Below are 19,861 nucleotides of genomic sequence, written 5' to 3' on the forward strand. Positions count from 1 at the left end.
GGTTGCACAACATTGTGAATGTCTAAAACGCCATTGAATTGTACACTTTAAAACGGTTCATGTTATGTTATGCGAACTTAACTTCAATAAAAATAAACAGAATTGGTAGCTAAAATATTGAAAGCAATGTGAATCCTTCTCATATTCATCTTACAAACTCCTGGAGAGTTCTCTGGCTCAGCACTGTGAGAGGGGTCCCTGGGTAGTATTTACTTTGGAGCTAATCTGGGAGGCGGGGCCTCCAGGTGGCTGGCTCTAGGCTCCTCCCAGACGGGGCGGGGCTTGGTGGGCTGGGGCGGGGTCTGGGGAGCTTCCGGCCGCCCTGAGGGGCGGGCGCGCATCGGGGCGGGTCTTGCTGGTTGCCGGGAGAACCCGCGACAACAAAAGGCGCGAGCTGCGACGGTAGCTACGGCGCGGCGTTGTGAAGTGAAGGCGAAGAGTCCTGCGCTGCGCTGCGCTAGCCGCGGGAGACTGGGGTTTCTCAAACCGGTCAGTGAGTGGCAGGCGGGCCGGGCCGGGCTGGCGGGGTCGCGCCTGGTGCTGCGCCGGCCAGCACTCTGAGCCGGTGTCTCCTTCCGGCCGTTGGGAGGAGAGGGGGCCGGCCGGGGGATTGGGAGCCGCCGCGGCTCGGCTGGCGGGGAGGGCGGTTGGGGCGCCCGCAAGGCGGAGCAGTGCGCCCGAGGGGCCTGGGCCTATGCTGGGACTCCCAGGCGAGCGGCCGGGGAAGTTGGGTGCCCCTTGAGGTAGAAGGGCTTGGGGAAGAGGGACGCGCGGGAACCCCGGGAACCCCGGACCGAGCTTCACTGAATCGGATCCTGTGTATTTCTTGTTTTCGTGCTTCCAGCTGCAGTATCTGAAGAGGGATAGAAAGGCCCACCTTCCTTGGGGGTTTCATTTTGTCACAGGCCTCCTTTTTCCATTGCGGATGTTGAAACTTCGGTGCATTCTAAGTTCTGCGGGGGTCCGGAAGTCTGAAAGACCCCTCCCTTAGAGCAGGTGATAATTGAGAAAGAAAGCGTGCCCAGATTCTTTCTTTGAAACACTTTTAAAATAAAACTTCGCTCACTCCAACTTTAAAAATCTTTGTTGTTTCCCCTGTTTGGTTCCTGTCTTTTCCATCTGTTCTTTATGCATTTGGGGCCTTTTCTGAGATCCTTATGAGATTCACTATCCATTTGCCAGAAAGTTTCTTACGAAAATATTACTTACAAACTACAATTTTTAGACAGTCACTACTTCTGAAAAGCCAAGGGCACAGGATGGCAACGGTATTTGGAGACACTTTTCTGATCAACGACATGGCATCAGTGATCAAATATTTCTCCTTCCTTTGCTCAGATTTCAAAACTCCATTGAGTATGCCAGCCAATAAGATTTCACCTTTCTGTACATTGATTGGTGAGATTAATACGTACGCTTCTGATGGCTGTAATTGATCAGAATCTGAAGAAGTATAAGTGCTATGGATTTTTTAAAAGACATGTAAATTCTTTTAAACATTTTTTAAATTTACTTTTTATTTATTTTTTGGCCGTGCTGCAGGGCTTGTGGGATCTTAGTTCCCCCACCAGGCGTTGAATCCCCGCCCACAGCAGTGAAAGCCCAGAGTCCTTACTACTGGACCGCCAGAGAACTCCCTAAACGTAAATTCCTGTATATTAATTTTTTGCAAGCTATATGTTTATGGGCCCTTATCGGTTTTTTATTGATTAGAGTAGGTGAATTTCTATTGCCTTTGTAGCCAGATTGTTTATAGATATTCCTATTTAAAAAAAAACAAAGTGAAAACATCTCAATTACACTTGGCACCTTTTATTAACAATTTCATTGGAAGTAGTTAGGTTTAGCTTAACATAGACCATGACTTTTGTTTTAATGTGATGGTATAAAAAAAAAGAAATAGGGACTTCCCTGGTGGCGCAGTGGTTAAGAATCTGCTTGCCAATGCAGGGGACGCGGGCTCGAGCTCTGGTCCGGGAAGATCCCACATGCCTGCAGATCACCTAAGCCCTTGCACCACAACTATTGAGCCTGCGCTCTAGAGCCCGTGAGCTGCAACTGCTGAGCCTGTGTGTCACAACTACTGAAGCCCACATGCCTAGAGCCGGTGCTCCACAACAAGAGAAGCCACTGCAGTGAGAAGCATGTGTACCGCAACAAAGAGTAGCTCCCGCTCAGCTGCAACTAGAGAAAGCCCACGTGCAGCAACAAAGACCCAATGCAGCCAAAAATAAATAAATAAATAAAATTTATATATTAAAAAATAAACTAATCTGTATGATAAAAACTCCTAATATAGGTGTTCAGAGACATTTGGAAGAATCAAGTCATACTACATCCCTGTAGTTTCTTTGGAAAAGTTTCCAGTACCAAATGATTGTAGAGTCTTTTATTATCCTAGAAAAGATTTACCATATTTATGAGTATTTATTTTTTCAGTGCAGAATTTCACTAGAATGATTAAAACTGCCAAGGTTAGGTGCATGTCTTTGGCCATTAAAGATAGTTTGTTGACTCTGTTTTGGGATTTTACAGCACAGGGGAGCTGATATTGTTTTACTCTCTTTGGACTCTTAGTAGAGTGATGTAAATGTTTTTCTGTTATTGTGATCTTTTTCAGACTGTCCACTCACAAGATTATAAGTGCACAGTATTGCTGCAGAGTTTTTTTAAAAAGCTAGTGAGTATTAGATATGTCTTTTTTTTCATTAATTAACTTACTTTTTGGCGTGTTGGGTCTTCGTTGCTGTGTGCGGGCTTTCTCTAGTTGCGGTGAGCGGGAGCTACTCTTTGTTGCGGTGCGTGGGCTTCTCATTGTCGTGGCTTCTGTTGTTGCGGAGCATGGGCTCTAGGCGTGCAGGCTTCAGTAGTTGTGGCACGTGGGCTCAGTAGTTGTGGCTTGCGGGCTCTAGAGCGCAGGCTCAGTAGTTGTGGTGCACGGGCTTAGTTGCTCCGTGGCATGTGGGATCTTCCCGGGCCAGGGCTCGAACCTGTGTCCATTGCATTGGCAGGCAGATTCTTAACCACTGAGCCACCAGGGAAGCCCTAGATATGTCTTAATTAACATTCCATTGCGTGTAGTGCTGAAAATGTTATTTTAGTCCATTAGTCTGCTACGTTACTTAATGATAGTGTTCAAGACTCTTCTCCAAAGAGCCCAGTCCCATCCCAAAATGATTATTTTTCATTTGCATTTAGACATAGATTGTCACTTTTTAAAAAACTTTTTTATGGTGTAAGCGTAATGCTACCAAGACTGTGAGCATTCATGTACAAGTTTTTATGTGAACATAACATTTTCATTTCTTTAGGGTATATACCTAAGAGCAGAGTTGCTGGGTCAAATGATAACTCTGTGTTTAAATTTTTGAGGAACTGCCAGAGTGTTCCAAAGTGGCTGCATCATTTTACATTCCCATCAGGTTTCCATATTGTCTACCTTCTTGCTAACACTTATTATGATCTGTCTTTTTTATTATAGTTGTGTTAGTGGGAGTGAAGTGGTATCTCATTGTGGTTTTGATTGCATTTCCCCCATAGCTAATGATGTTGAGCATCTTTGCATTTGCTTATTGACCATTTTTATATCATCTTTGAAGAACTGTCTTTTCCGATCCTTTGCCCACTTTTTTTTATTTTATTTTATTTATTTTATTTATTTATTTTTGGCTGCATTGGGTCTTCGTTGCTCTGCATGGGCTCCTCATTGCGGTGGCTTCTCTTGTTGTGGAGCATGGGCTCTAGAGCGCAGGCTCAGTAGTTGTGGCACACGGGCTCAGTAGTTGTGGCGCATGGGCTTAGTTACTCCGTGGCATGCAGGATCTTTCTGGACCAGGGCTCAACCCATGTCCCCTGCATTGGCAGGCAGATTCTTAACCACTGTGCCACCAGGGAAGTCCTGTGAACCGTTCTGAATTAACTTTTGTATATGATGTGAGGTAGAAGTCCAACTTCATTCTTATGCATGTGGATATCCAGTTGTCCCATGACCACTTGTTGAAAAGACTGTCTTTCCCCCATTGAATTGTGTTGACACTGTTGTTGAAAATCAGTTGTCCATAAATGTGAGGATTTATTTCTGTATTCTCAGTTCTTTTCCATTGATCTTTAAGTCTGTCGTATGCCAGTACCACACTGTCTTGATTACTGTTGCCTGGTTTTAAAATTGGGGAAGTATGTCCTCTAACTTTGTTCTTTTTCATTATTGTATTGGCTATTTTATGTCCCTTGAATTTCCATATGAATTTTAGGATCAGCTTGTCAGTTTCTACAAGGAAGTCACTGGGATTTTGATAGGCATTCTGTTGACTCTTTAGATCAATTTGGGGAATATTGCCATTTTAATATGTTAAGTCTTCCAATCCATGAACATGATATGTTTTTCCATTTATTTAAATCTTTACTTTCAACAGTATTTTGTGGTTTTCAGAGTGTAAATTTTACACATCTTTTGTTAAATTTATTCCTAAATTTATTTGATTCTTTGTAATGCTATTGTAAATGGAATTGTTTTCTTAACTTATTTTTCAGGTTGTTCATTGTAAGTATAGCTACCAATTTAATTTTTTTAAAACATTGTCCCTGCAATTTTTTTTTTTTTTTTTTTTTTTTTGCCATACGCGGGCCTCTCACTGTTGTGGCCTCTCCCGTTGAGGAGCACAGGCTCCAGACGCGCAGGCTCAGCGGCCATGGCTCACAGACCCAGCCGCTCCATGGCATGTGGGATCTTTCCGGACCGGGGCACAAACCCGTGTCCCCTGCATCGGCAGGTGGACTCTCAACCACTGCGCCACCAGGGAAGCCCTGGCCCTGCAATTTTTAAAAAATATTTATTTATTTTACTTTTGGTGGCATTGGTTCTTAGTTGCGGCACATGGCATTGTTCGTTGGGACGCACAGGTTCAGCAATTGTGATGCACAGGCTCCAGAGTGCACGGGCTTTGTAGTTGTGGTGCACAGGCTTAGTTGCCCGTGGTGTGTGGGATCTTAATTCCCTGACCAGGGATCGAACCAGCATGCCCTGCATTGGAAGGCGGATTCTTTTCTGTGTGTTGTTAAAAATAATTTATTTTATTTATTTATTTTTGGCTGTGCTGGGTCTTCGTTGCTGCACGTGGGCTTTCTCTAGTTATGTTGAGTGGGGGCTACTCTTTGTTGCTGTGTGCGGGCTTCTCATTGCAGTGGCTTCTCGTGTTTCAGAGCAGGGGCTCTAGGCTCACAGGATCAGTAGTTGTGGTGCATGGGCTTATTAGTTACTCCATGGCATGTGGGATCTTCCTGGACCAGGGCTCGAACCTGTGTCCCCTGCATTGGCAGGCGGATTCTTAACCACTGTGCCACCAGGGAAGCCCAGAAGGCGGATTCTTAACCACTGGACACCAGGGAAGTCCCCCAATATAATTTTTTTTTGTTTGTTTGTTTTGTTTTTTTTGTTTTTTTTGTTTTTGCAGTACGTGGGCCTCTCACTGCTGTGGCCTCTCCCGCTGCGGAGCACAGGCTCCGGATGCGCAGGCTCAGCGGCCATGGCTCACGGGCCCAGCCGCTCCGCGGCATGTGGGATCCTCCCGGACCGGGGCACGAACCCACGTCCCCTGCATCGGCAGGCGGACTCCCAACCACTGCGCCACCAGGGAAGCCCTCCAATATAATTTTTAATGTATTAATTCCACCAGAGATCTTCAAAAATAAGTACCATGTAACTTAGGAGTGGAACAGCAGTTTTTCTGTTAGTTTTGGTTATTTTTGAATAGAAAATTTAGTTTTAAATTTACATTGACTTATAGAAATCTTTAAAACTATTTTCATGGATTGATTTCTAACATTTGCGACAAAGAGGAGATGTTATTTTTCAGTACATAGCTGTAAAATCTAAGGGTTTGCTCTGCACTACTTGTGTACATGTACAATTACCCAATTATTTCCTTGCCTTATGTTTCTTTTTAATTTATTTATTTATGGCTGAGTTGGGTCTTCGTTGCTGCACGGGCTTTCTCTAGTTGCTGAGAGCGGGGGCTACTCTTTGTTGCGGTGCGCGGGCTTCACACTGTGGTGGCTTCTCTTGTTACAGAGCACGGGCTCTAGGCACGCGAGCTTCAGTAGTTGTGATACGTGGGCTCAATAGTTGTGGTGCACAGGCTTAGTTGCTCTGCGGCATGTGGAGTCTTCCCAGACCAGGGCTCGAACCCGTGTCCCCTGCATTGGCAGGCGGATTCTTAACCACTGAGCCACCAGGGGAGTCCTTGCCTTATGTTTCTAATTCCCCAATTATTCAATATTTAGATTGATGAGCTGGGAAACATATTACCACTATAGAAAGAATGGCATAATGGAATCCCATGCACTTATCACTTTGCTTCATCATTTACCAACTCAAGGCTCCCATCCCCTAGATTATCTTGCAGCAAATCCAGACATCGTATCGTTTCATCTATAAATTATAGGTATACTTTTTCAAGACAGATTTATTTACTCTTTGTAGCTATCTTATATTAGAACAAAACCTGCTTTAATTGACTTTGCTTTAGAAGTTGCTTAGTTTATTAGGATAGAGAAGTCAATAACTAAATTTTGTTTTTATTTTGATACACAGGGTCCAGATCTTAACGTAAAATGGATGTTTCTCACACTAGATACTGAATATTAAGTAGAAAATCTATTTAGTAAAATCTAAGCTGCCATGGAAGAAATATCAGTAAAAGTTGCTGTAAGAATTAGACCTCTGCTGTGCAAAGAAGTTCTTCATAATCATCAAGCTTGTGTGAGAGTTATTCCAAACACCCAACAAGTTATCATTGGGAGAGATAGAGTCTTTACTTTTGATTTTGTTTTTGGCAAAAATTCCACTCAAGATGAAGTTTATAATACCTGTATAAAGCCACTAGTGTTATCACTCATTGAGGGCTATAATGCAACCGTTTTTGCCTATGGACAGACTGGATCTGGGAAGACATACACCATTGGAGGAGGCCATGTTGGTAAGATTCTCATACTCTTTGAGTTTTATTTCAGACAGTAGAAAGAAGCTGAAATACCACAGTGCCTGACACATAGTAGGTGCTCAGCACATTAACTGAATGAAATAATCAATAGGATAACAGATGTGTTTATAAGATCATCATCTTTGAAAGATTTGTTTTAAATATTGAAGTTTCATTAAACAATTTATGATTATATTTGCTTGAGGAAAGACGTTTAAGACAATGTTCAGTATGCAGCCCTTTGCTGTTTTTCCCCAGTTTTAAGATATAATTGACATGCAACATTGTATTAGTCCAAAGTATACAGCATAATAGTTTGATATATCTATATATTGCAAAATGATTACCACAGTAAGTTCAGTTAACATCAGTCACCTCAGTTACATTTTTCTTCTTGTGATGAGAACTTTTAAATTCTACTCCCTTAACAATTTTCACAGCTTGGTCACATACTTACAGCTATACTGTTTTTTTTTTAAGAGTCCATGAATACAATTTTAATTCCTTAAGGGAAAAGGTTATTAAAGTTATCTATTGTCCTAAAATATTTTAGCTAAAATACTTCATACCAAAAGAAATAGATCACCATTAGGAAGAGTTTTTGATGATTTTTTCTGCTAGTTTTAAAAAAATTAATGTTCATTGTAAAAAGAATTGCAAGTGATGCTTAAGAAATCTAATTAAACGAATGAAAGCTCCTCTCATTCCCAGGAAATAACAGTTAGATGTATACATTCAGAGTCCTCTAGACATTTTTCTAGGTATATTACAAGTACTCACACATGTAGTTTTTTGGTTTTTTTGTTGTTAGTTTAATTGTTTGATGAGGTATTTCATACCTGTGATTCTGTAACTTTCTTTTTGCAGTTAACGATATAAAATATCATTTCATTTCTTTCCATTTGGGTCATAGAATTTCACCTCATTTTTTTTGGCTGTACATATAATGTTCCATAGTTTGAATGGATCATAGTTCACCCATTCCGGTATTAATGGACAGGATTAATGGTTGGTTTTGATTTTTACTGTTATAAAAAGTTACATTGTACATATCTTTATACATTGAACTTTGCATCCATTTGTTAGTATTTCTGTAGTATAGATTCCTAGAAGTAGATTTGTTGAGTAATGGGTATGCACATTTAAAATGTGGATAGATACTGACAAATTATCCAAAAGGGTGTACCAGTTTATATCCTGCCACCAATATGTGAAAGCCATTTATTTGCTCATATCCTTGCCAGTTACTGGAAATCATAAATCCGAAATTTTGTTTTCACTATCTGATAAGTGAAAAATTGCACTTTGTTGTTTGAAGTTACATTTCTTGGTGTATTTGTGAAAATAGCATTTTTGATTTCCCAGGCTCTCTGTAAGACACCAATTCTGGGTCAGTCATCTGCTGTTTGATTTTTGACCATGCAAATAATGTAGTTTTTTTCTCCAATAAATAATTTATTGGCTTTTGTGGTGGCTAAAGTACCATGCTAGGCACTGTGGTAGATGAAAATCTCTTATTTTTCAATATGATGCTTATTTAAACTACTGTTCATTTCCCTGTTTTTCAGAACCTTGGATTTACCAACTTTTACCAGGTGTAATCTTCTCTAAAAACTTTCATTTGCATACTCTTTAAATAGTGTATAAGAGCTAAATGATGGCTATTAAAGTATAAAACTTTACAGTTTTTCTCTCTGAAATAGTCTTTCAGGAATATAAGAGTGACAGTGAAAATGTGATCTTTAGGTTACCAGAATACATTTTGAAGCTTTATTTGTAATTCAGCTTTTTTTTTTTTTAAGTCTTTTGAGTTACTGTGCTTTGTTATCTGTCGAAGTGGGAAATGAATGAGCTATTTCTGATCAGCCTCATATTCTGGCTAATCTAGAATGCATATATTCAATATATGCTGGAGTTTATAGATAGTACTATTGGCTAGTTCCTGGAAGCTCTCCAAAAGGAATTTTCACTTTCTCTTGTACTGGAAAAACCTGCAGCTTCCCATATTTGCTACATGATGGCAATCAAAGGCGGTCCAAGTTAGTAAGGTTCAGATTTTCAGGATGTTTGTTGCCAAAAATCTGAACATTGGTAATCTTCAACTTGGAAGCAAGTTGTTTTTAAGGTTCATTTTAAGCCACCTTTTTGTAGCTTGGAGTATATTTTCCATGGAACAATGCTAAAAATGGTGGGCAGGTTTCTAAATTGGCCTACAGAAACTTATTTAAGTCCAATTTATTCTTTTTCTTATTCTAAATTTTATCTTGTACGTTTTTTTTACTATTTTAAAAATTGTGGTTAAATAAATAAATGTAAAACAAAATTTACCATTTTTAAGAGTACAGTTCTGTGACATTAAGTATATTCACAGTGTTTTGTAACCATCACTGCTCTTTCCAAAATTTTTCATCTCCCCAAATAGAAGCTTTGTATCCATTAAGCAATAACTGTCCTCCCCCCGCCATCCCCTGGTAACCTCGAATTTACTTTCATTGACTGTAAGTTTGCCTCTTCTAGATATTTCATAGAAGTGGAATCATACAGTATTTGTCCTCCTATGTCTGGCTTCTGTACTTAGCATAATATATCTAAGGATATCCTACATGTTGTAGCATGTATTGAAACTTCATTCCTTTTTATGACTGAATGATTTTCCGTTGTATATATAAGTCATCTTTTGTTATCCATTCATCTGTTGATGGACATTTGAATTGTATTCCCCTTTAGGCTATTGTGACTAATGCTGCTATGAACATTGATGTACAAATATCTGAGTCTCTTGTATGCATTTCTATTCATTCATGTTACTGTGTTAATCTGTGTTCTGTGTTGCGGAAGTGATGAAGGAGAAGAGGCAGTGATGGAGGAGAAGAGGTGTAGAGATGTTCCCTTCCTCATTCCTGGATTGAGGTCTTGGCTTGGGCAGAACTGGTCTTTCTGTACCTCTCTTCTGCACACGTCCTTTGTTGCCATTAGACCCTGGCTTGCTCCCCTGTCCCTTTCTTATGCCTGTTTACCCTCAAACTACCTGTACCTTTCCATCCCAGAAATCTCAAAACATGCTTTTTGGCTAAATGTGAAGAAATATGACACAAATAATTTTTTTAAAAGGGTTCTTGCTAACATAAATGAGTTACATTCCAATGATTGGGATTCTTCCCAGACCATAATAAATGATCTAAAGAGAGATATTTTAGGTACTACCTGTACCTATTTTGAACTTCACTGGTGCCACTTATGCTTATTACATTCCTGGGGTTTTCAATAAATATTTTCTTATTAAATCTTTTATTTTTGCTTTAAACTGTTATATAAATATCATTTAGTTTTTTTCATGTCATGTCATTTGATTGTAAGCTTTTTTTGTGCTGCTTCCAATTCTATACAGTATATTTAGTTTATTTTTAAGTTATTTATATTTAAAACTTTTATTTTTAGACTATATATATTTATTTCTAAAGGTAAAAATTCAGATATTACAGCCATAAGATAAAAGTTTTCCTTTCTTTTCTCTCCCGTTCTAACTCCCCAGAGGTAACCACCATTTTTTGTGAATTTTTTCAAAAATATTCTTTGCATAGATATGTATGTTTTCTTTTATGCAAATGAATTTGCTCTGCAGTTGCTTTTTTTAACTTTATGGATCTTAGACATCTGTTTAACAATAGGTGCATGGTATACCATTGTTAACCATTCTCCTACTAATGGATTTATTAGTGTTTGGAATTTTTTATCAATTACAAGAAATTTTTACTGATCCTTATACAACACCTTTGGGTATGTGTATATGTATTTCTTTAGGACTATATCTGAGTCAAAGGGTGATTACGTTTCAACTTTTGATACTATTCATACTAATGTTTCTCCAAAAAAGCTGTGCTGGTTAACATTGTCATAGTATTCTAGAGGACCAATTTGCTCACCTTGAGGAAATGGGGCATTATCAAATTTAAAAATCATTGCTCACATGACATTTTAAACAGTGAATAATCATAAACAGTGATCACAGTTTTTCATTTACATTGATGTTCACAATTACATTGTGAATACAGTTTTTCCTCAATTACAATGATGTGATTTTTAATAGTATTTTAGTGTTAATAATTGAGAGAATGCTGGGTAAATCAGACTTTATTGTATCTTAAAATAATTAGTTACATTTCTTACCTCCCCTCTGTTTTACCCATCTCGCTGCCATCCACCACCCCACTTCTCTCTGCTCCTCTTTGCAGCAGAACCTTGAAGGTATTATCTGTGACTTGTGGTGTTAGTTCTCCTCTCGGTCTTTCTTACACTCACTCCATTCAGACTTTCACCTCCACTACCACTGACACTGCAGTTGTCAAGATATCACAAATGACCTTCACTTTACTAAATTTAGTGGTCAATTCTCATCAAACCGGCCTTTCAGCAAATTTGATGCATGCTCTTCATTTGGTTTCCAGGCCACCATGTTCTTGGTTTCCTCCTACTTAACTGGTCACTCATGCTCTCTTGCTGGTTCCTGATAAGTGAAACAACAAATGATGAAGTGCCCAGGGCTCAATCTTTGGTGTTCTCTTCTGACTCTCAACTTTTCCCCTTGGTCTCATCCAGCCCTATGACACTAAATACCATCTATATGTAGCTTCCAGTTTTTTACCTCCAGTCCAGACGACTGTCTTGTACTCTAGTCTCATATATCCAACTGCCTATTCAACCTTCCCAACTGTATCCCTAATAGATACCTCAAACTTAATAGGTCAGAAAATGAACTTCTGACATTTTCCCCTTAAACCAACTCAACACACACTCTTCCCTATATCAGTTGATGGCAACTCCACTGGCTCAAGACAAAATCTTGGAGTCATCCTTGACTCATCACTTTCTGTCACATTCCATATCCAATCTGTCAGGGAATCTTAATGGCTCTCCCTTCAACATAAATCCAGAATCTGGTCACTTCTCACCTTTCTCTGCTGCCAAGCTTATGTCACCGTCATGTCCACCTCTCCCTCGAACCCTCTAGACTCCTGGATTAGTGCACTGGTCTCCTAAGTGGTCTCCCCACTCCTGCCCCTACCCTTCTATGATTGAGGCAAAACGCAGCAGACAGAGTGGTCTCTTTTAAACCCCAAGTTACTGCTCTGCTCCAGTGGCTCTCATCTCACCCAGAATAAGACCTAAAGTCTATCGTGGTCTACAAGGACCTACATGGTCTTGTTTCTGTCACCTCTCTGACCTCATGCCCTGCTACTCTCCCCCTTGCTCCCTCTGCTCCAACTACAATGGCCTCCTTGTTTATGGATCACACCATTTTAGCACTTTTGCACTTGCTGTTCTGGGACATTCAGATACCTACATGGCTCCTCTGCCACCTCTTTCAAGTTTCTGCTCAAAGGTCAGCTTCTCCGTGATGCCCACCCATCGTGACTTTCCTATTTAAAGTTACAAGCACCTCCCATCAAATACACTTACACTTCCAGTCCCCCTTACCTTGCCCTATTTTTTTCTCCAGGCATACTTAATGCCTTTTAATATACTATATAATTCACTTATTGTTTTTAGCTGTTGTCTGTCTCTCCTAGTACAGTTCCTTAAGGGCAGGGATCTTTTCCTTGTTTTGTTCACTGATGGTTCCCAGGGTCCTAGAATACTGTCTGGCACATAGTAGGTACTATATAAATATTTAATGAATGCATGAATGAAGTTTAAGTAAGAGCATGCATGTGAAAACTTTCACTTCTGAACTTTATAGAAAAAAGATGTTTTCTTTTTCTATTTTAAAAATTTATAATAGAATTTTGAGAAAATAAATTTATTGATTGTAGCTTTTCTTATACCTTATATTTCAGATGTGCTTTCTTTCTCTAAATTTTCAGCTTCAGTTATGGAGGGTCAAAAAGGTATCATTCCTCGTGCTATCCAAGAAATATTTCAAAACGTCTCTGAAAATCTTAGCATTGACTCTAAGATAAAAGTGTCTTATATAGAAGTATACAAGGAAGACCTAAGAGATCTTCTAGAATTGGAGACATCTATGAAGGATCTTCACATCCGAGAAGATGAAAAGGGAAACACAGGTAAAGTAGCCTACTTAATTGATAGTCTTCATTAACAAATGAATATGATTTAATTCAGTTTCTGGATATTTTCCAAGGATTCTTTAAAAACAGACATAGAAACAAAATGCATTTGTTTTTGCTTTTAAATTGAATAGCTTATTGATTACCAGTAGCAGTTAACGCACCCATGTGAAAAGTAGAAGTTCAGAGTGGTTGGTAAGATGAAGTTATTAAGGTGTAATTCCAAATACAGGTGACCCTTGAACAACGTGGTGGGGAGGGTGGCAATTAGGGGTGCCAACCCTCTGCGCAGTCAAAAACCCAAGTATAATTTACAGTCGTCCTTCTGTATCCACAGTACTGCCTCAGTGGATTCAACTAACCTCAGATTGTGTAGTACTGTAGTATTTAGTATTGAAAAAAATCCACGTGTAAGTGGACCTACACAGTTCAAACCCATGTTGTTCAAGGATCAACTGTATTTATTTCCTATAATTGCCACCTCCCCCGCCCCTGGGCTGATCTTAAGAAAGTGTGACATAGGCTAAATTAATTTTTGTACTTTTTTTTCTCCCAGAGTTACCCTGAGGTTGGGGATGGCTTCTCCCTTTGGTGTTTTGGTGTTCATCCAAGTTGATCCAAGAACTCTCCTTTCTTCCTTGCTGATTTTTGTCCCAGCACACCTATTGCTTCCTCTTTTTTTTTTTTTAATTTAGAGTTTATGTGTTTGCTCCTTCATATTGACATTTACTCGTCCTTTGTTGTGCTTCTCAAGATCTGACGTTCTGTGCTGTCAACCTGTTAATCTCATTAAATATCTATTTGTTTGGAAATGGGAGAACTTTAGAATGGGAAGGTCAAAATACAAGTATCTTAAAGAATAACACTTTCTGATTTTCTGACTTAAAAGGTAATATGTTCAATGTAGAACATTTTGAAAACATAGTAAAGTATAAAGAAGAAAGTTAAAGATCATCTTTAATCTCAGAACTCAGAAATAGCAACTTCCAATTTTGGTGTGTTTCCTTCTAGATTTCTTTTTCTACACACATCTGATTTAAAAAAAAATACACTCACAACCCCACATATTGTATTGCATCTTATTTTTTAACTTAATAATTATATTGTAAGAATTTTCATGTCATTAAATATTATTCAAATTTATGACTTCATGTGGTCATGTAATTTTGTCTTCTGAATATATTATAATAATCGATTTGACTAATAGTCCATTGTTGGACATTTTGGTTGTTTCCAGATTTTCACGATTATTAATAACAGTGACTGTTCTTAGGTGTCTTCTTCTAGAAAACACATTTAGTGGAACCTTCCTCCTTCCTGGAGATTAAGGATCCTGCGAAGGGAGTGATTCCCTGGGTGAATTTCCTGGCAGTTAGGAAAATAAGATGGCTCGCTCCTTCAGCAGCAGCCTGCAGGGGGCAGTAAAACTCGCCTCTTTGTAGGCCCTGTCCGGGCAGCTCTGGCATTGCTGGATGTTTGAAGAAATTGGTTATTGTTTTGTTTTTTAGAAAGAAAGCATACATAGTACTTTGTGACCTTATTAGATAATTTTGTATAGTTTATCTTTTCTGGATGAAATCCAGACTGATGTTTTGAGCTTCTGTGAAATGTAATTATTGAATGTTTTTATCTTTTATTAAAAGTTACCAAAAAAATACATATTTATTGTAAAATAGACTATGGAAGTATACACTGTCACTCCTCATAAACTTAATGATGGAAATACTCCACACCTGATAGCAATCCTGCAAAAATTTTGGTAGGATGTAACAGTCTTAAGACAAATTACCATATATCTTATAAAATGTCCCAATCACAACCAAAATGCTTTTGTTTGACATATTTATTGAGTTTCTCTGTATCAAGTGGTAGTTGGTATTCAACCTGGATGCTGCACAATAAGCATCACCTTGGAAGCTTTTTAAGAAATACTGATTTCTGGGCCCCACTTTTCACAGATTCTGATTTAATTAAAGATGGGGCGTGGGTGTTGGCACTCTCCCTTTTATAAAGCTCCCAGGTGATTTTCAGCTGGGTTTGAGGACCATAGATAGTGCTAAGCTATAGCCTAACATTAGAAAACTTTCAGAAAAGTTACACTATGATTTATGGTTAAATTGTTATATTTTATAATCACTGATAGTTTAGCACTCCCTGTTGTAGTACAGGTACATTAGAACTTTAAATGAACTGGGCTGTTAAAAAAGGTGTCATGATGGAAACAATGCAAGAAAAATGAATATTTTTTAAAGAAACAGTGACATGACAAGATCTGATTAAAGAGGAAGCTTGGTGCTGTAATTCAAGCACAGACTTGGGAGGTTTACTGCTGTGATTCAAATCCCAAATCCACCTACTCCTGTTCGAAATATTTTTGGATATAAACAAGTAACACATGTAGTAAGCTTAGGTTATTTGGGGTTCTATTCTGCCGTTAAAATAGAAACTCTTTTGCCTTTTTTGAATTGCCTTGCACTCTTATATTATGTAGGGGGAAACTGTTTTTAAAATGAATTAACAGGGCTTACCCTGGTGGCGCAGTGGTTGAGAGTCCGCCTGCTGATGCAGGGGACACGGGTTCGTGCCCGGGTCTGGGAGGATCCCACATGCTGCGGAGCGGCTGGGCCCGTGAGCCATGGCCACTGAGCCTGCGCGTCCGGAGCCTGTGCTCCGCAACAGGAGAGGCCACAACAGTGAGAGGCCCGCGTATGGCAAAAAAAAAAAAAAAAAAAAAAAAAGAATAAACAACTTTATTTATATTGAAATTTTCATTTATCATTCATTGGTTATTTACCAAAAACTTTAAACCTTAGGATGGCTTGAATATTAACGAAACTCAAAAGAAACTAATTTAATTTAATTTTAATTAATCTACTACTGATTAATTCTTTTGAGTTATATATATAATTAATCTGTTATCTTTCAGTCAGTATATTAGACTCTACAAATCAAAATACTGGAATAAAGAATTTTTCTTTTGTCATGTGTAAAAAATTGAGTGTGATGTGATTCCAAAAAAAACCACAGATTGTTTAAAACATACATATATATGACATCTTTTAGAATTTAAACATCAAAATGAATGCCATCTATTAAAATAGTCCTGTTAGCAGATTATCTAAAATTATTTAATGATGTTGCTGATGTTACTTTTATTTTGAAATGCTATGAATTTTTTTAAAGGGACTGTCTTAGCTGGGCAGTATAAGCAAATGATAATTGTTTTGTGGTTAATTTAACTCTACTGGATTTTTATTAAAACTTGCTGTTGCTATTTTAAGTGATTGTTGGGGCCAAGGAATGCCAGGTGGAGACTGCAGATGAAGTGATGAGTCTCCTGGAGATGGGGAATGCAGCCAGGCATACAGATACCACCCAAATGAACGAGCATTCCAGTAGGTCACATGCGATTTTCACAATCAGCCTTCGTCAAGTGGGGAAAAATAAAGAGGCAGCTGAAGATGGATCGTGGTATTCCCATCAGCATATTGTCTCAAAGTTCCACTTTGTGGATTTGGCTGGATCAGAAAGAGTAACCAAAACAGGGAATACTGGTGAACGGTTCAAAGAATCCATTCAAATCAACAGTGGCTTGCTGGCTTTAGGAAACGTAATAAGCGCTCTTGGGGACCCACGCAGGAAGAGTTCACATATTCCATACAGGGATGCTAAAATTACCCGGCTTCTGAAAGATTCCCTGGGAGGCAGTGCCAAGACTGTCATGATCACCTGTGTTAGCCCATCCTCCTCGGATTTTGACGAGTCCTTAAATTCTCTCAAATATGCCAACAGAGCACGCAACATTAGAAACAAACCCACCTTAAACTTCAGCCCCGAGTCAGACCGTATGGGCGAAATGGAATTTGAGATTAAGTTGCTTCGAGAAGCTTTGCAAAGCCAGCAGGCTAGTAGCAGCCAAACTAGCCAGATCCATCGGGAGGGGATTCCTGATAAAAATAGGATCCATTCTCTTGAGGAGCAAGTTGCTCAGCTACAAGGAGAATGTTTGGGTTACCAAAATTGTTTAGAGGAAGCCTTTACCTTCCTGGTGGACTTAAAAGATTCTGTCAGACTAAACCAAAATCAGCAACACAAACTGCAGGAGTGGCTTAACGTGACCCAGGAGGTCACTTCCTTCAGAGGACACCAAGGCATTGGAAACCTGGAAGAAGGACCACAGCATATTACCGTTCTCCAGCTGAAGCGAGAGCTTAAGAAATGCCAGGTACTTAGACACTACCTTTGTAAGTTAAAGACTAAATTTATCTGGGCAAGTAAGAGTCGTTTTGGAATTTCAGAAGTTTTTTTGGAAAGGATTATATGTAAAATCTCATTCGCCTTTACTCTGTTTCTTTCTCCCTTTTCCTATTGCTTTCTCCTCATAATTCATCTCTTTCTTGGTTCCTCCTCCTTTCTCCTTCAAATGTATTTTAATTTGTTGTATTTATTAAGTAGGCTCTTGTGGGACTGGTCATTAACTTAGAGGATGAAAAGAAACACAGTTTCAGAGCAAAATTAGGTTAAATTTTATTGAGTTTTTAATCCCTCTTTAGGTCAGTGCTTCTTGAAAGAAAAAAAAATACTTCATTCCTTGAATTTGGTGTTTTGATTTTTTAGACAAATAAATCATCATATTTGATAATATTTAAGGAATGTAGCTATGTACATGTATACATATTGTATATGTGTATATTGAATTAAAAATTACATTTTCCCACTTTTCATTTGAAAAACATTTGTTATTTAAAGATTATGTGTCACTGGGGAAATAATGGAGAATAGACATACCTAGTTCTGCTTATGTGGAGTTTGCAATCCGGTGGGCAAATGGATATTCCACCATTTTTTTAAAAATAGGAAAACATATAGGTAATAAAATGGCTTTCTAGTTAGAAATCTTTCCTCAATATCTGTTTGTATGTATTAGAAAGAAACCTCTATTACAGCAATTCTCAAACTTTTTGCTCACAAGTTTTCTTTACTTTCTTCAAATTGAGGTTCCCTGAAGAGCTTTTGTTTATGTGGGTTGTTATCTATTGATATTTACCATATTAGAATTAAAACAACAAATTTAAACTATTCACTCAGAACTAACAATAATAACCCAATTACATGTTAATATAAAGAACATTTTTTCATTAAAAATAACTATTTTACAAAACAAAAATTAATAATGGTGGAATTGCTTTATATTTTTGCAAATCTCTTTTCATGTCTGATTTAATAGAAGACAGGTGGATTTTCATATCTGTCAGCATGCAATTTGTTGCAATATGTTGTTTTAGTTGAAGTATATGAAGAAAATCCAGCCTCATCTAGATTTGTAGTTGGAAGAGAGGAATATTTTAATGACTTTTTCAGATAATTGTGCATATTCTTTGACATTACATCAAAACTCAACAAGCGGAAATTTCCTAAAGGTTACCTGCAATGTGGGATTTGAAACCATTTTGTTACATTAACATTCACTGATTTTTATCTTGTACTTTGAATGGATCTTTTATCCACACACGATTTTGAATCAACATGCATTGGACACTTGAAAAATATTTGTTTACTAAGTTATGCAGATCTTTCAATGCTGACACATTTCACTATACAGTATCAAAAAAACCACATTCCTTAATATCACCACTGATCTCACCTGCAAAGTCTTTAATTACTGGAAGCTGTCAAGTTTACAGTAGCAGAAGTGTTTTCCAAAATTCTAATTTTTGCATGAAACTTGAATTTTATCATTTGCAACAAATACTATTAGTTGTTTTCCTTGAAATGATGGTTCTGTCACACATACAAGTGAATAGTTTGTCTGTTGTTCTTTAGAGTAAAAATAGCACCCTATGAAAAACGTGGTTAGTTCAGCTTGCAACTCAAACAATTGCACAAGATTTTTTGCCCCAGATAACTATCACCCTTCAGTATACAGCAGAACTACTTTATGCATACCTCCCATTTGACACATAGAATACTAAAAAGTGCTCATGTGTTGAGATTTAATAAAATCCTGTTTATTGCTTCATCAAGATATTCTTAAGTGAAACTGGCATTTGTTGGTTTGTTTGTATTGTTAGTGCACAGCAGTGAAGAATACAGTGACTACCACTACAGTTTGGTGACACTTTCTTTATTCATACTAGGAGCCAGCAGTTTTACATATCATTGTTTTTGCACCATCAGTACAAATGACAACATGGTGAAAAAGGCAAATATCATTTTAGTATAACTAGGAAAATGGTTTCAACCTCATGGATACCCTGAAAGGATCTAAGGTTCATGCTAAAAGATTCACTACTGAATACACCATGAGAACTGCTGCTCTTTTACAAAGCTTTGATCTTTAAATATAAGCATATAAAGTACTGCTCTTAAAAATCATGGATTTTTTTTTTTAAAGGCAGTAACTCTGCTCTGCCTTTTTCTTAAATAGAGCAGGCCTGGCCCTTCCTCTTTGGTATAAGAAACTGGCAGAACATTAAGTACAGATAATAGGAAGCTTGAACTTTGTGGTACACTATAGGAGTTGGTGGTAGAAAGCATGCTTCTAAGATGACTGATTTTGGAAGCCCACAAAACCCATCTGCTTGGGGGTGAGATGGGTAGTAACCTCCTCTCTCCATCTGTTGGAAACTCTACATTTAAACTTGCTCTAGATTATGTACTCTAGATTATGATATCCCAAAGATATTAACAGTCTTGATGAAAACTGGTACCATGATCAGATTGTTTTGGGAAATGCTAGGTTGCAAAAAACAAACAGGTTTCTTAATCCAAAGACTTCCCAGAACTTTGAAAAGTACTGATGTATATTATGAGTCTCCA

The 19,861-nt window shown here is 38.2% G+C and overlaps 1 protein-coding gene across 4 annotated transcripts in view; it reads left to right on the top strand.

The window, feature by feature from the left end:
- Nucleotides 1-368: 368 nt before the first annotated feature.
- KIF27 (kinesin family member 27) overlaps nt 369-19,861 on the top strand; it is a 93,399-nt gene continuing 73,906 nt past the window's right edge. For 2 of the 4 annotated variants that reach the window (XM_081236173.1, XM_081236175.1), the window contains exons 1-4: nt 369-489; nt 6,590-6,974; nt 12,839-13,039; nt 16,324-17,267. In XM_081236173.1, coding sequence (XP_081092299.1) covers nt 6,677-6,974; nt 12,839-13,039; nt 16,324-17,267 — 1,443 coding nt within the window. In that variant the 5' untranslated portion in view covers nt 369-489; nt 6,590-6,676. Of the gene's footprint in view, nt 490-844; nt 997-6,589; nt 6,975-12,838; nt 13,040-16,323; nt 17,268-19,861 lie in introns of all 4 variants that reach the window. The other 2 variants (XM_081236174.1, XM_081236176.1) reach the window with 2 other exon arrangements.

The sequence above is a fragment of the Mesoplodon bidens genome (genome assembly GCF_964165515.1).
Source record: "Mesoplodon bidens genome assembly, chromosome: 6".
In the NCBI taxonomy this organism is placed as follows: domain Eukaryota; kingdom Metazoa; phylum Chordata; class Mammalia; order Artiodactyla; family Ziphiidae; genus Mesoplodon; species Mesoplodon bidens.